At 42.3% G+C, this 15,415-nt stretch overlaps 2 protein-coding genes across 2 annotated transcripts; one reads left to right on the forward strand and one right to left on the reverse strand.

Moving 5' to 3' along the window:
- Positions 1–624: 624 nt before the first annotated feature.
- Positions 625–9,025, reverse strand: lmnb2 (lamin B2). The gene is made up of 13 exons (XM_054596881.1): positions 8,567–9,025; positions 6,430–6,566; positions 6,116–6,272; positions 5,597–5,722; positions 5,289–5,387; positions 4,578–4,649; positions 4,363–4,488; positions 4,043–4,263; positions 3,452–3,686; positions 3,156–3,263; positions 2,686–2,805; positions 2,476–2,553; positions 625–2,142 (listed from the first exon to the last, which is right to left on the reverse strand). Exons 1-13 carry the CDS (start codon positions 8,777–8,779, stop codon positions 2,107–2,109), a joined length of 1,728 nt encoding a protein of 575 aa, XP_054452856.1. The 5' UTR covers positions 8,780–9,025; the 3' UTR covers positions 625–2,106.
- Positions 9,026–10,078: 1,053 nt separating this feature from the next.
- On the forward strand, positions 10,079–14,297 carry rpl36 (ribosomal protein L36). Its single transcript, XM_054596891.1, has 4 exons — positions 10,079–10,187; positions 10,787–10,881; positions 13,887–14,021; positions 14,172–14,297. Exons 2-4 carry the CDS (start codon positions 10,789–10,791, stop codon positions 14,259–14,261), a joined length of 318 nt encoding a protein of 105 aa, XP_054452866.1. The 5' UTR covers positions 10,079–10,187; positions 10,787–10,788; the 3' UTR covers positions 14,262–14,297.
- The last annotated feature ends 1,118 nt before the right edge of the window (positions 14,298–15,415 follow it).

The following is a 15,415-nucleotide window of genomic DNA, read 5'->3' on the forward strand; positions in this document are numbered from 1 at the left end:
ATAGACAGGTGTGTGCCTTTCCTAATCAAGTCCAATCAGTTTAATTAAACACAGCTGGACTCCAATGAAGGAGTAGAACCATCTCAAGGAGGATCAGAAGAAATGGACAGCATGTGAGTTAAATATGAGTGTCACAGCAAAGGGTCTGAATACTTATGACCATGTGATATGTCAGTTTTTCTTTTTAATAAATTTGCAAAAATTTCTACATTTCTGTTTTTTTCTGTCAAGATGGGTTGCTGAGTGTACATTAATGCGAAAAAAAATGAACTTTTTGATTTTAGCAAATAGCTGCAATGAAACAAAGAGTGAAACATTTAAAGGGGTCTGAATACTTTCCGTACCCACTGTATATATGTGTATATATATATATATATATACACACATTACTTTACATTGGTGAAGTGAGGGACACCATGTCACTCTCTTTCCACTGTGGCAGGTCACTTAACATTTCTGTTTGCTACTCATCAAACAGAAATATGGAATATATCATGTTACAAAAAGTGCCTGACTTTGACATTTTGTAATTGCTTTTAAAATATGTCTTACAATAAGGAAAACCTATCTGTCATTTAGGGACTGCCCTGTTTGTGTATTAATAACGACTCGTGACATCAACGGTGTATATGTAAAACATTTATTGTGTACAAAAAGTAGTTCAACAACAGTTAATCATGAAGGAGAACTCACATTTTGCATGCCCCCCCCCCATAACAATATCAGGTTAAATGATGTTCTCAACAGAAATATCACAAAGTCACATCTATAGTGTAGCAAAACTGGTCAGGCCCGAGTCATGGACCAGTCCCTCCAGGGACACCGCTTTATGGCTCAGAAGCTTTTCTGAAAATACTCCTGAATACGTAACTTTTGGCCAAATTTCTGCCATTTTCTGATTTCAGTTAAAAATTGCACCTCAGATGCAAACTGTGCTATTGTTGAAAGAACAAACTGATGATCATGCATACCAATATGCAACAATAACTCCAGCGTGCAGATCAAAGGAACTTGTTTCTTGTTGAAACTGAAGCTTTATAATTTGACATCTCAATGGAACTTAGTGTGATTGGTAAAAGGTTGACCAGTTTTCATGAAAAGGCTGGTCATTTCCACTGAAAACACATGAATTCTTGTGCTAAAATCATGACAATTCCTGGAGGGACTAAATCCCCATTACATATGACAGAGCCTTACAATAATCCAAAATCAGATCAGTAATAACCTAAGAGTCAGTTAGTCTAACACTGCTGGACTTTAGAGCCGGTCACCTGTCTCCCACTGGACAAGAAGTCGTGGCTTCTGCCGATCTGAGGACAGCTTTAAACGCTCTAAAGAACACTGCAGCAGTAGCGTTCAGTATTGTTTTGTCAGCATCCTGAAGTATCTTAAAGGTAATAAACACTAATCCTTAATCATCCCGGAAATCCCAAAACACTACAATAAGAAAAAAGGTATATGGTGTATACAAATTGATTACATAGACGAGCACTCTATAGAAAAATAACTAGCGATGTAAAGCACGGCATACGGACGCACAAGTACAAAATTGAGGAAATCAATCTGGTAACCACACACATTAATGTTATAGATGAGAAACACTTCAAAGCCTTGATTATGGAGGAGAAACTGCTCTCCCAAAAATGTAACGACCCGCCCCTCGTTTGTTCAACCCTACAGTAATGGAACTCATCGTATCGTTATGGCTATGCTGCAGAGGTAATTCGTCTCGGAACTCAAAGGTTCTTTCAGCTGATTCCTGAGCAAAAGTTACAGACTGTGTTCTATGGTGCATGAAGGATGAATGAGCCGCAGACATAGAGAGTACTGGTTCTAGTCGGGGTGGAAGTATTCAGGTGCAACACCACAGTCATGGTTGTGATCCGCAGACATTAGCATTGCTAGCGAGGTTTAGGAAAACAATTCATTAAAGCAGGTCCAGAAATGCAGAGGGCAGTAAAAAGAGTCCATTAGTCCAAAAATTCTTATATTGTCTTGAACAGTAAAAAACACCTAATGATTAGGCAATGAACAGGATCGTATTTGGGTGGCTCAAGAGAAAATAAAAAAATATATAGAATGGGGAAGTGAAAGCTGACAGAAGCTTCACATGATGGCGCACTCTCTGGAGGACACCTTTCCCTGGAGAGAAACCAAAAGATTCAGATTATCATCAGGAACATTTTATCAGGTATATGTTGGAGATGGATGGCCTGGTTTGGCCCGGTGGAACAACTTCAATTTATGCAAACCGGTTGGACTGGCATTTGTCGTGTTGTGACGTGTTCTTCCAAATGAAAACGTAGCATTCACCAGCGTCCTGTGCTAATGGTGAGACCGCGTATAATCCAACTTGTATGGAAATGTTGGGACTTGTGGCAAACGTACACAGAGTTTAGCCTGTCCTCTTTGATAGAAATCAAACTCATCTTTTGTGTGCTTCTCACATGGACAAAAAGAAACAAGAAAACTCACCGTTTCTACCTCTTCCTCCTCTTCCTCTCCGTTCTCCACCTCAACCTCGGTCTTGGATACGCTTCTCGTGGCCACCTCCTGCAAGACAGTCCGTCAGACCACATGACTCGAAACACAGAGAGCACCCTTCAGAGCTCCAGAGCCCGGCGAACAATGTTCAACGCGGAGCACTTGGAGGTCCGCACGGGAAAAGCACAAAAATATCTTTACCTCGCTATCGGCGTTAACCAAAGTGGTGACTATGTCGCTCCCTGTGCCCCAGGAGGTCTGGCTCTTCCACAGCAGGTCAGATGGGGGACTGTGGGCAACTCCGGCATCAGCGGACCACACCTGTTTACGCACAGTGCAGGTTAATAAATCATATGTTCACAGTCTGGAGACGGCAGACACAGAAATAAAATCGGACACTAAACAAAACAGAGACAGAGGTGTGAACATGGAGAGCATTCAGCTTCAACAGTGCTCTCGCCATTTCACTGGTGCAGCTACAAGTGTTCACATGGAGCTCTGGGAGTTCTCCTGAGTGACACTGTGACCTCCCCCAGACTATTTATTTGTTGAATTACCAGAAAACACACTCTATGGTGATACATCTCATTATGGAGACATGCACAGAAGATTTGTCCAAATGGCCCAGCCCTGATAAAGAGTAACAACTTTGTCTACTTGATATTTCTCACCGTCACTGACTGTCCAGCCTTGAGGACAAACTTCGGGGAGAACTTGTAGACGACCTCGTCCTCATTGTCCACCTGTCTCTTCAACCTCCAGTTGCCCAATGGCTGGTCCTGCAAACACACAACAAAGATTAACATACAAGAACTTTTAACAGCAGGCCTGGTTGGTTTTTAATTCTACCTGTAATGATCAACATTTACTGCCATCATATTGGAGTAGATCCAACCATAATAAAGTATTTTGTGTTCAGAGTTTTTGTAACTGTGAGGCTACTGATCACCAGGCCAGTCTTACTCACCTGAGCGGTATCATTGGTCAGCGTGACTGCGTTTCCGTCCATGTCAGTGGGTGAGATGGAGACTGCTCCGCTAGCTGTGGCTTCTTCAGACACCAGCAGCTGCCCTTCTCTTCCCAGCTCCGGCACATCCTTAGCCTCGGCCTCAATCCTCTTCCTTTTGGAGGAGCGGGAGGAGGAAGATCCCGTAAGCCTCGAAACAGTGACTCGGCCAGACGGGCTGGGGGACAGCTTCAGTCTAAAAGAGGCAAACCATTCACCAAAGAGTTATGGTGGGTATACACAAAATCGGGCCACGCAAAACAAGGAGAAGAGAGAGAGGTTGTAAGTATCCATCTCTTCTGGCAACTTGGATTAATGTTGGATATATAGATTCCATTGTTTGCCATTTTTTGTAAAATACATTTTCAAAGAAATTCATTTTTTATTTATTTTTTATCATTTATGGCATTGTAACTGTGTTTTACTGCACAAAGGACATCGAGTTCTCTCTACTTCTAGCTATGATTGTGCTGTTTCCATACAGAAGCAAGACTTTTATATTACATTTAGCTCTTTGTGTAGAGTGTGTATGTGTACGTGTGTGTATTGTACCTGTGCTCCTCTCCCTCAAGCAGTTTCCTGTATGCGTTGATCTCCATATCCAGAGCGAGCTTAACGTCCAGAAGCTCCTGGTATTCACTGAGCTGAGCGTTCATCCTTTCTCTCAGTTCGCTCATCTCTTGCTCCTTTCCTTCCATGGCACGGCGGTGCTTGTCTCGCTCTGCTGACAGAATCTCCTCCAGCTCTCTGATTCGATCCTCTGAGGCAGCAGCCTAAAAAATACAAGCGACCGATCAGCATGACATTTACAATACATAAAGCTAATGAGCAATACAATTCCTGAATGTGAGGCGTGTTTCATAAAGCAGTACCTGTTTCTGCAGGGCGCTGAGCTGATACCCGAGGCTCTCTATTCTCATACGGGACTCCTGCATCTCCTCCCTGGCTGTGCCCATTGCCTTGTCATTGATCTCAGAGGACACCTTGGCATTATCCAACTGGAGTGAGAACAAGGCAGACTTTGTTAGTGAGTTGGAGCTTCAACGATAAAAGGAACAGAGGAAAAAAAAAAAGATTTGTCTCTCACCTTGGCCTGGAAGGTTTGCTCCAGTTCATCCTTGTACAGAGAGACTTGCTCATCATGTTGCCTCCTCAGGTCCTTGTGGGATCACACAAACTGTATTGGTACCAATTCTCAAATAAAATAAAATAAAATAAATAGCCATGTTGTAAATTGAGCATATGGTGTATTTCAACAGTACTTGTTCCAGTAATACAGCAACAGAACCATGCTGTCCGTCACTGTTTATCTACTTCAAACAGATTACTGAGCTTTTAACTTGGTGTAGTCTTCATGTCAACATAACGACACTTCTCTATGGTGCAGTGCTAAGCATGTGAACCCCATATTTGCATTCTATGTCACTGATATTACTATATATGTATACATACATAGCTTTTATTGCCCAGCCCTCCCACAGATATGACAACAGTTATCATTACATTTAGCAGACGCTTTTATCCAAAGCGACTTACAATCAGTAGTATATTACATATCATTCACCCATTCACACACTGATGACAGGCTACCATGCAAGGTGCCACCATCAGACTCTAACTAACATTCATGCAACATCCAGTCCACACCGATGGCAAGCCTTCAGGAGCAACTTGGGGTTAAGTGTCTTGCCCAAGGACACATCGACTGCCGAAGCCGGGTATCGAACCACCGACCCTCTGATTGGAGAACTACCTTGCTCTCCACTACGCCACAGCCGCCACATTAATCCCAGCATACCTGTAAAGCCGATGCCAGTTTGAACTCGTAGTCCTGTCTGACTCCAGAGTCCACCTCCACTATCCTGTGCTCCTGTCGACGCCGAGACTCACGCACCTCCTGAACACAAGGAAGACGATTGGAGAGCAACTGTGAGAAACTTCAACCAGCTGTTAGAACCATCTCTCTGCCTTAAATGCAGAGGTGACTCTGTTAGGAATTGTATCGTCTGTGCTGTGATTTTATCATTCATTTCTACATGAAGAATATTTGATGAATGAAATAATGATTTGTGGCTCCACATGTCACTGGCCTACACACACTCTTACCTCTTCAAACATGCCCTTCCTGAACTCCAGGTCCTCACTCAGTGACTGACAGCGGTTCTCCAAGTCAACACGCATCAGTGTCTCCGCCTCCAGCTGGCGCTTAGCAACCGCATGGCTGTCCTCTGCCTATGAGAAAATATGAGCACATGGAAACTCAACATAGATTGAACGGACTGAGCCATCACGGGCAGGCTATGGAGGTAAAGCTGAGAACATTTAAATGTCATTGTGGATTCTGGTCCTCTGAGGAGGTGAGCAGTGGGATAGGCTTGGATTCAGTCTTTGGTTCTAATCGACTGACCCTGAATCTGTTTTTTTTTTTTTTTTTTGTTCCCTGTCGCCTCTTCTTTATGTCACGTGTCATAATGGGTGTCACCATGTAGAAAATTAGTTCTGCTACGATGGCAAATTTGGGGTGTGTAACAACTTACATACCTATATCTTTTTTTCCATCGGAGTGAAAGATGTAATCATGAGGTGGTCGTTTTTTTCCTGAAGAGTAGACTTTGAAGTACTCACCTTAGCCAGCAGGCTCTTGACATCAGCCAGCTCTGAAGTGAGAGCAGAGTTCTGGCTCAGAGCTGTTGAAAGAGCTGCTTCGCTCTTGTGTAGCTGGCCCTCCAAACCACTGGCCCTGGACACCGCTGCTGCAAGATCACTATCCTTCTTCTTGGCACTAGAACACATGGACGGAGGGAGGGGAGCACAGTTATGGCTTCATTCTGCCCGCTGACCTGCCCTTCCAAGTGACCCTGGTAGGAAACGCTGATCTGGTCTACAGATTCATCAGCTCTAAAATGACCTGACTCTTGTACTGTAGCGTATCATATCACCTGCGTGTGGCTTCTTCCAGGTCAGCCTGAGCCTTGCCCAGGTCTATCTGCAGCCTGGCTCTCTCTCTGGCGGTTTCATCCAGAACCCGTCGAGCATCGGCTAACTCTGCCTCATACAGACCCTTCAGGCCGGACACCTACAGAGAGGGAACCACAAAGTAATTAATAGAGCGATTGGCTGGGTAAAAAACTAAAAATGACAACTCACTGACTCTAATTCACACACATTTAGTGTATGAATGTGTGAATGACGTGTCGTGTAAAGTGCTTGAAGTGGTCTGCAGACTAGAAAGCCAATGTACAAGAACAAGTCCATTTACCATCTTATTTTCTACAGGTCCTTAATTTACTTTCACAACGATGACCCACTCACTATCACTACTCCTTCTTGTGTGGTACATACATTCCAACAAGACAATCAAAAACATACGTAGCCCCATCCAGCTAACTCCAGATAGTAGCTGTAAAATACTGCAGGCTGCTGTTAAGCTATGATTGGGCGTGCGTGCAAACAAATTCAAACCATTATAATGTTGAGCCAAACACCAGACTGGAGCAGTGAAACCAGAAAGCGACCCTACTATTTCTTGAAAGCAGCCTTTTTGGCTGCAAGGATTTCCAGATGTGGGTCCTGTCTCTCCAGAAGCTTTGCCACTGACATTCTGTGACTATCAGTAGCTAGCAGCGAGGACAATTTACAGTTCTGCTGGGTACAGATTGACGTTGAGACTAACAGATATATATTAGACCCAAGACACAAAATATAATCTATGTCAAGATATAGTTGAGTAATTTGTATTTGTTGTAACCCCGTCTTTCTTTATACTTTGTTGACATAGCCAAGCCTTGATGTGTATGCTTTTGGAGCTAGCTAGTGGCAGTGAGTGTGCCCAATGCAATAATCTATTACTTATCAGGGGTTCATGTGGGTCTTCTCAGGGTCCTCACATGACTACCAGAATGAGATGTGGTCTCAATAAGATTTTAACGTTTGTCATACTGAGTGATATTTCATGAGATGTAGGTTTTGGGACAAAGGGTATACACCGCATATTGCTATATTTTATCAAAGCAATCATTTAAAAAATGCTTTTGTACGACTGCGCTGATTTACATTGAAGTGTTTGAAGACTGCGGAAAACAGTTACGCTAAGAAAATATTGCACTTTGCCATTTGATTTCACCAAGAATCAAAACAGAAATGAATCGCTATTTTCAGTTTCCCACCCATAAAAATGTTTATTTATATATATATATATATAAAAAAGTATTAAATTATTTTAAACACTAGGCACCTAGGCCCCTTAAGGTAATGCTGTTGTTGATAAACATGCTGGTTTAAATGATGTTGTGTTCTCTGGGGGAAATGGACGGACTGGATTTCACTGAAAACATTCCACGGCTGAAATGTGGCCATAACATTTGTGACATATTACCAGAGCAACTTCTGACAACAAAAGGAATACAATCAGGAGGACACAACTAAATTCAATCAGAGGGGCCGGGATCTTCTCCAGCAATGATAATCCAAAGCATATTACAGAGGAGAGAAGTAAACTGCTGGGAGAAAAGCTGCAATCAGACAGACTCGGGGTCCTCTGTAGGACTTTAAATGTGTATCTAATGTCGGCCTGACGCTTTTTACTTCACGTTGCTATAACAGTGCATCCTTTTAAAACGTGTAACTTGGGGGGGGGGTTTGGACGTTTTGGCCGTCACGTGAGAGGATGTTGCCCACGAATATTTGAAAACTCATAACTCGCTCTTTTTTATAGATTGGCGCGCAGAACGACCCGCCTTAATCTCCCCGGTTCCGTTACATTTGAATGCAGATTAGGGAACTCAATTGCGCGAGAGCTTTATTAACGGGTGACAAAGTAAGTCAACGCAGCGGCGGTCTGTGGTAGCGTTGGGTCACGCGTATTTATAAACCGATAAACTAGTGCCGGTTCGCGTGTTTTATGGACGTTTGGCAGCTGACGAGGGTTAGTTACTATCAGCTGTTCACTTAGTATTGTTCAACGCCCCCATTAGACACGCTGGAGCTACGGTTAGCGTGGCCGGCCAGGTGGTCTGCGGCTACGAGGCTGCGCGTGAATGAGTGATAGAATAGTTGACTCTTTTGTGTTCGACTCACCTCTCTAGTAGTCACCTCCTCTTTCTCAGACACTTTGACCATCAACCGGTCGTTCTCGAGTTCCAACGACCGAACGCGGTCGATATAAACGGCCAGCCGATCGTTCAGGTGCTGCAGATCTTGTTTCTCTTGTAGGCGAGAGATCCGGGTCGGGGAGAGGGGTGTCGAGGCCGCCGTCCGGCCAGCTTCACGGCTTGGGGTAGCTGTCGCCATGACGGTTCTTTCTTACAGTCCTGAGTTTTTATTCTTCGCTCCGTGAGCAGTAAATACAAACGTATCTGTTGCGGTCCTTAAACGGGTACGCGAAACCAATCGACTTCTTAATCAGTGCAAGAGGTCATTCAATGAGTCGAATGCTCATGCAACGTCTCAGAGTAGAGTAAAACCCGCTGAAACACTAATGTGAGTCCAAGATGGCCGACCCCTCTGTCAGGACCGCGCCAAAAGCAGAGACCGCTTCCTGTTTCGCAATGGATGATGGGATAATGGGAAAGGGAGAAAACCCACACATGCACACATTCTTGTTCAGCAAGAATGAAGTACAAAGATTCTACATTATTTCTTGAAAATGTTATATTTGGATTCTTAACCTATGGCAGAGAAATAGTTTATACATAAATGTAAATTTAAAAGCCATAGACCAGTTTTTTTTGTTTTTATTTTACAAATTCAAATTGTATAATTACATACAGAGCTCACAGCAATGCATGCATTTTTTTCTTTAGCCTATTTATTATAACTATATCATAGTTTTATGTACTGGGTTTTATGTTTTACTGTACATAAAACTAATAAATATGGTTCTGACAAAAAGCCCCTCAAAACTAAGAGCATACAGTGCTTGTGATCTATGTAGCTCATTATACAAATTGAATGTATGCCTTAGATATACCCTTTTTATTATTTATTTTAATTTTTAATTTCTTTATGTTTCTATTTCTATTATTATCTTCTGCGGATGCCCCCTGGCATGTTAGTTTGAATGAATGTATTTTCATTCATTCATTCATGCTGTTTGTAATTGTCAGTTTGTGAAATTGTAGAAATGCAATTTGTTCATCACTTTACTGATTCACTTCAGTTCAAAAATTGTAGTCACTGACTATGTATAGTTTGTTCACCTAGATTTCCCAAGCTAAGTGACCGTATTTATTTCTGTCTCTGAAGACTTTCAAGTAACATGTATAAAAGTGAACACATAATAAAGTCCAAAAAATTTAAAAATGCTTATATTTTATATGGCTGTTAGGAAAAAAAGTTAATTGTGTACACAAGTGTTTTTCAGTGTGTTTTTTTCCTCCGAGCATGCCAAAGCTGTCATCAATATTGTCAATTATGAAAGCACAATGCAAAAACAAAATGCCCTCACATTCTTACTTGTTTTAAACAACTAGAATTCATTTTTGTTCGTTTTCTACATCCATAGTTTTAACGTTTCAAACAACAACTTTGCTGCTTGGACCAGCCTGGACCACATATCAAACCGCAGTACCTCTTCCCGGCCGGAAGGGGCGCTGCTCTACCGGCGCACAAGCAGCAGCGTCTTCCGGGTCAAACCTTTCATTACCCCGCCTCTCTTCTCCAGCAGTCCTTCCGGCTTGACCGCCATCATTGACAGCAGGTAAGAGTTAAATGTTGAAAAATATCAGCACAAATCCACGGCTAATCTCCACCATCCGTCCGTTTCTACTAAACAAATTGAAACTACGGCGTACTAATAACTTTATTTAACGTCTGTGTCCAGTATTGTAGCACAACAACAAGTGAAATGACTATATTTGTTGCCCCGTGGGATTCTAGCCAGCATCCATGGTTCTGATCGCTCTGCGCATTGAAGCATCTAATATTCCTAATCTAGCGAGATTAACAGTCACGAAACGATGCTCAATTTATGGAGAAAATGTATAAGACGAGGCCTTTCAAAGAGTTTAATTATATTTTAAAATAAAAACTACATGTTGACCCGCTAATGTTACTGTATCACTGCCGAACTTCTAATGTAACTCGCGCATGTTGTGTCAGATGAGACGTAACGCTTTACTTCAATACCATGAGGAACATGGAACTCAAGTTCTGCTCTTTTCTGCTTTCAGCAGTCGATTTAGCTGCTGTTAGTTTAAATCGAGGGGGATGCTGTTGGGTGCTATTGTCTCGTTGCTGCAATGTGTCTGTCCCCAAGCAGCTAATGTAATCCTGTTGTTTTTGTACCATCTCCTGCAGACATGGCTATTCGCTACCCAATGGCCGTTGGCCTCAACAAAGGCCATCCAGTCACCAAGAATGTGACTGCTCCCAAACACAGCCGCCGGCGCGGGGTGAGTACTCATCTGCTGTTGACTGTACTGTCAGGTAGAGGGTAGGCTTCTGGTCATCGGGTTCAGTAGTTCTTTCCACCTGTTATGAAGCATATGTTTAGATGCCACATATGACACCATGACATCTCTAAAGTGTTTTAAAGTTTGTGTACAGATGTGTGAATTCCACAACTTTATAAGTTGATAAAATAAGATAATCTGCTAGATTTGAATGAATATGTAAAGTCTTTCACTCCAACATAAGCTTGGCACACCGTGGCTTGTTGCGGGAGTAGCAGGTGCTTCCGATTCTGCTTCCATCATTAGTCCAAACCACTGCAGCCGGGGAAATTTACAGCCCAGCATAGAGGATATTGTGCAAAAAGTGTTTAAGAGGCATAGAGGATAGTGCAAACAAGAGACATAGTTAAAAAAAAAAAAATCATTATAAATGAGCAATAAAAAACAGTAAAGAATCCACAGTAACTGAAATATTATATATACAGACAGAATAACTATTATTGCACAGTGTATTTGTATTGCACAGGTTTTTAGTGTCATGTGGTCGAGTGATGATTACACTGACTTATTCAAAGGTAAACTTAACTTCGCATAAGAACAGTAAAGTCTGCACCTTATTTAAAATAGTTAGAAGCCATATCTTAAGTCAAGCGTGGGCGGCTAACGGAATTGTTTTATGGTCCTTACAGGTTTAAGTTAACATAACAATCCACTTAAAATACTGAGATAAATGTTCGTGTTATGTATTCAGTTGATTTAAATGGTGCTAAACTGAAGTTTACCTTCTTACCTTTTGGAACTTTATCGTTTCAATCATTAACTTTAGCTGTGCATTAACTAGATTAAACGCCGGTGAATTAGCCGTGTGCCGCCCTTTGTCCTGGTTCGGACTCACTTCTATCCTCGTTGTAAAAACTGGGGGCTGCTGGTTTTTCAGGGATATTAACTTGTTACAGGGTCACCAAAATTACCACAAATGCCGTCAACACATCCAGGACTGTAGGTCAAAATAAGTGTTCTTACTGCTTTGTCTCATCAAATTCACTTTCCTGTAGTAGTTAGACATGTAAACAACCATTTATATTCATGAAATTTAACACATAGGTTCTTTAATATATGAAAAATAATATTACTTAGGGGCTGCACGGTGGTGTAGTGGTTAGCACTGTCGCCTCACAGCAAGAGGGGCCCGGGTTCAATTCCCGGGCCAGACAACCTTCTGTGTGGAGTTTGCATGTTCTCCCCGTGTCAGCGTGGGTTCTCTCCGGGTTCTCCGGCTTCCTCCCACAGTCCAAAGACATGCAGCTTAGGTTAATTGATGACTCTGAAATTGCCCGTAGGTGTGAATGTGAGCGTGAGTGGTTGTCTGTCTCTATATGTCAGCCCTGTGATAGGCTGGCGACCTGTCCAGGGTGTACCCTGCCTTCGCCCATTGACAGCTGGGATCGGCTCCAGCACCCCCGCGACCCTTAACTGGATAAGCGGTTATGGAAGATGGATGGATAATATTACTTACACTTTGATGGTGATCGCTGAAGAAAATGAGAGCAAAAAGATAGGAAAGTGTCTCATCTGGCAGGTCCGAACCAGGCCAATAGTGGCTAGCGCAGTCCGAACCAGTACATAGACGTTATATTTTACGAGCAATGTTTATTCTCACATATACCGTTTGAATCTCCGTTTTGAATCTCACATGCAAAGTAAGTGGAAGAGCCTTGTGTGGCGACTTACAATACGCTACATACATAATATTTCCAGCACACAATAAGTAAGTACATGGAAAATGGTGAAAGAGCGACTTTGCATTGTTTGTCATACAATGCAGGCATAGCGTTGTCACAACTGATGTAAAACTCACCCCGAGGCCTCTTTGTATGACATACAGAACAATTAATACGTAGCTGTTTTACCCTATTTGGGTGACATGGTTGTTGAAATGATCAGCTAAACATAAAGTGTGTATGCTGGTGTTTTTCAGAGCATCGTGACTTTACGTGTAATGAGCAAACGCGTGCTTTAATAACGGATGCTGTAAAACACACTCGTGAAGGTGCTGTTATGACATGATGTGATAAATGTAAGCACATTAGTGTAACGTTGGGTTCCAAAGCATACAAGAACATCAAATAAGGGGCACCTACACTTGTGTTGTTTCTCTGCCATTTCATTGAGATGTGCCAGATGTCGATTGGAGGTGGAGTCAGGGGACTACGTCGGCTTTTTATTCTGCATTACTTCCCTGTAGGCTAACTTCTAACCATTTTCGAACTGTATATCGTTTAGTTATTAGCTTTGCCTTAAGTAGATTTGGTAAAGGGACGCTTACGCTGGTGAATTAGCCGTGCACCGCCCTTTGTCCTGGTTCAGACCCACTTGTATGCTAACTAATATGAGCAGTACTGTAAAAATACAGAGACACTTTTAAGAGTAAAAGAGTGTCGCTTGAGCCTCGCTAAAGTGCAACTAGACCATCTAATTGCTTTCTCTCATCATGGTCACTTTCCTGTAGTAATTAGACATGTGAATAACCTGTAACGGCAGGGAGACCAAAAACATATGATTGACTTCTCACTGCGTCATTGGAGCGCTGAAAAAATTCCCTTGAGATCAGCTCATCTTTTTGTTGCGTGTCATTTTGTTGGTTCAAGTCACCGGCCTCCATCCGAAACGATTTGAAGTGAGTAGCTGTGTCGCACGTAGTGTGAACACAGCCTGAATCTGGGGGTATTCTGTCCTGCAGCTGACCAAATTTTTTCTCATGAAATGAATACAATTTACAGATCCAAATTGCCTACTGGGTGTCCCCTAAAGCTGTAGCTCACAGGAACGACGTTAACGTTTGGACCTTTTACAATGTTTATGATGGGTCAAATAGTGTTAGTGTAACTAACATGCTGCAGATATGCTACTAAATATTTAACGTTACCAATAGGGATTCTGTAGGGATCTTTTTGTTCCGATAGAGTAGATCATGTCTTAAAAGCTCTCTGTCTTTTCCCCCACAGCGTCTGACCAAACACAGCAAGTTTGTTCGGGACATGATCCGCGAAGTGTGCGGCTTCGCTCCGTATGAGAGGCGAGCCATGGAGCTGTTGAAGGTGTCAAAGGACAAGAGAGCCCTTAAGTTTATCAAGAAAAGGGTGAGTTGGTGTTCTGCTTGTACTAGCATGGAGTGGTGTACACACAGCTTTCTCAATCTACTGCAGAGTTTATGTACATTTCAGTCAGTTCCAATGTCAAGCGTTTGAGGATTGTAGAGTCGGTCTAACGCGGCTGTATTTCCTCCGCAGATCGGCACTCACATTCGCGCCAAGAGAAAGAGGGAGGAGCTGAGCAACGTGCTGGCCGCTATGAGGAAAGCCGCCGCCAAGAAGGACTAATCTGTCACTCAATAAAACGTTTGCTAAACTATAAAATCCAGAGTGCTGTTCTGTTATTTGTCTTGTCCATGTCCAGCACGCGTTGTAATCCCTGATCGACAATGAGCCTGTTCTATGTTGAGGATATTGTGCTTTCTTTTGGGGAAAATAATAACATTAAAATAGCACACTGCAAACCACTAGTGTTGCTATTTAGGGGTTTAAGATATTATCGACTTGAATTTTGCAATAGTGCTATGATGATACTGATAAATGCAAATGCAGATCCCACTGTGTGATAACTGTGTGACTCAGACTTGATGCACATGGTGTTCTTTATACCATGATAGCTTAACTATAATTTGATTTAATTAAAAAGCAACATATGGCTTTGCTTACAGGATTGCAATATATTTACTCATAACTCGTTTTTTTTATTTGTATCAGAGCGCTAGGTTCTGGCCAATACACATCCCTGGTGTTGATGTAATTCTGAGTTTATGGGAAAAAAAAGTTTTGTAGTTTCAGGTCATGTGCTAATGAAAACATGGTTATGAATAATTTCATTTCTGCTAATAAATCCTACACTGTTAATCACCTCACATGCTACATTAGAAACTTCATCTTCAGGCTCACCGAAAAACAGGCGTTTTATGTACCCAGAAATTCAAGAAGCACTACTAATGTCCATCGAATAGATTACACTGAAAATGATCTCCAGTGTCCCCGCGGGATTCATGTTTTCAGTCACGTGACCTGCGCGGCAAAATAACGAGCCAACATGGCGGCTGGCACTGGATTCTCCATAGAGAACGCGGCACAAGCCGGTCTATTTTCCTCCAGTTTCAATTCACGAATGTTTGAATTACCTTTCCACTGAATAAAAGACAAAGATAAGCTTGTTTTGGTCTAGACAGCAACTGTCACCGTATTTCAGTCATTTAAATCCGCCCCGTCCCTGCCAGAGCTTCACTTCGGAGATGTTAACTTCTATCTTGTGGATAAAACTCTCCTTACAGTGTCGCCAGTATGAAAGCGTACAATAGTGTTCACAGCTCCTATTTTAGCAACATCATATGATAAAACCAAATCATATGAAGGCCTGTTACTGTGGGGAGCTTGTCCTTAATGACGACGGACCTGTGTGTAAATCAGGAATCTGTAAAAGACGATAC

The sequence above is a fragment of the Anoplopoma fimbria genome, chromosome 3, assembly GCF_027596085.1.
Source record: "Anoplopoma fimbria isolate UVic2021 breed Golden Eagle Sablefish chromosome 3, Afim_UVic_2022, whole genome shotgun sequence".
Classification (NCBI taxonomy): domain Eukaryota; kingdom Metazoa; phylum Chordata; class Actinopteri; order Perciformes; family Anoplopomatidae; genus Anoplopoma; species Anoplopoma fimbria.

Coding starts and splice junctions, on each gene's coding strand:
- rpl36 (XM_054596891.1), top strand. CDS start 10,789: ATGGCTATTCGCTACCCAATGGCCGTTGGCCTCAACAAAGGCCATCCA. Junction 10,882..13,886: donor AACACAGCCGCCGGCGCGGG/GTGAGTACTCAT, acceptor TTTCCCCCACAG/CGTCTGACCAAACACAGCAA. Junction 14,022..14,171: donor TTAAGTTTATCAAGAAAAGG/GTGAGTTGGTGT, acceptor TTTCCTCCGCAG/ATCGGCACTCACATTCGCGC.
- lmnb2 (XM_054596881.1), bottom strand. CDS start 8,779: ATGGCGACAGCTACCCCAAGCCGTGAAGCTGGCCGGACGGCGGCCTCG. Junction 6,567..8,566: donor AGGAGGTGACTACTAGAGAG/GTGAGTCGAACA, acceptor CCCTCTCTGTAG/GTGTCCGGCCTGAAGGGTCT. Junction 4,650..5,288: donor AACTGGCATCGGCTTTACAG/GTATGCTGGGAT, acceptor TGATCCCACAAG/GACCTGAGGAGGCAACATGA.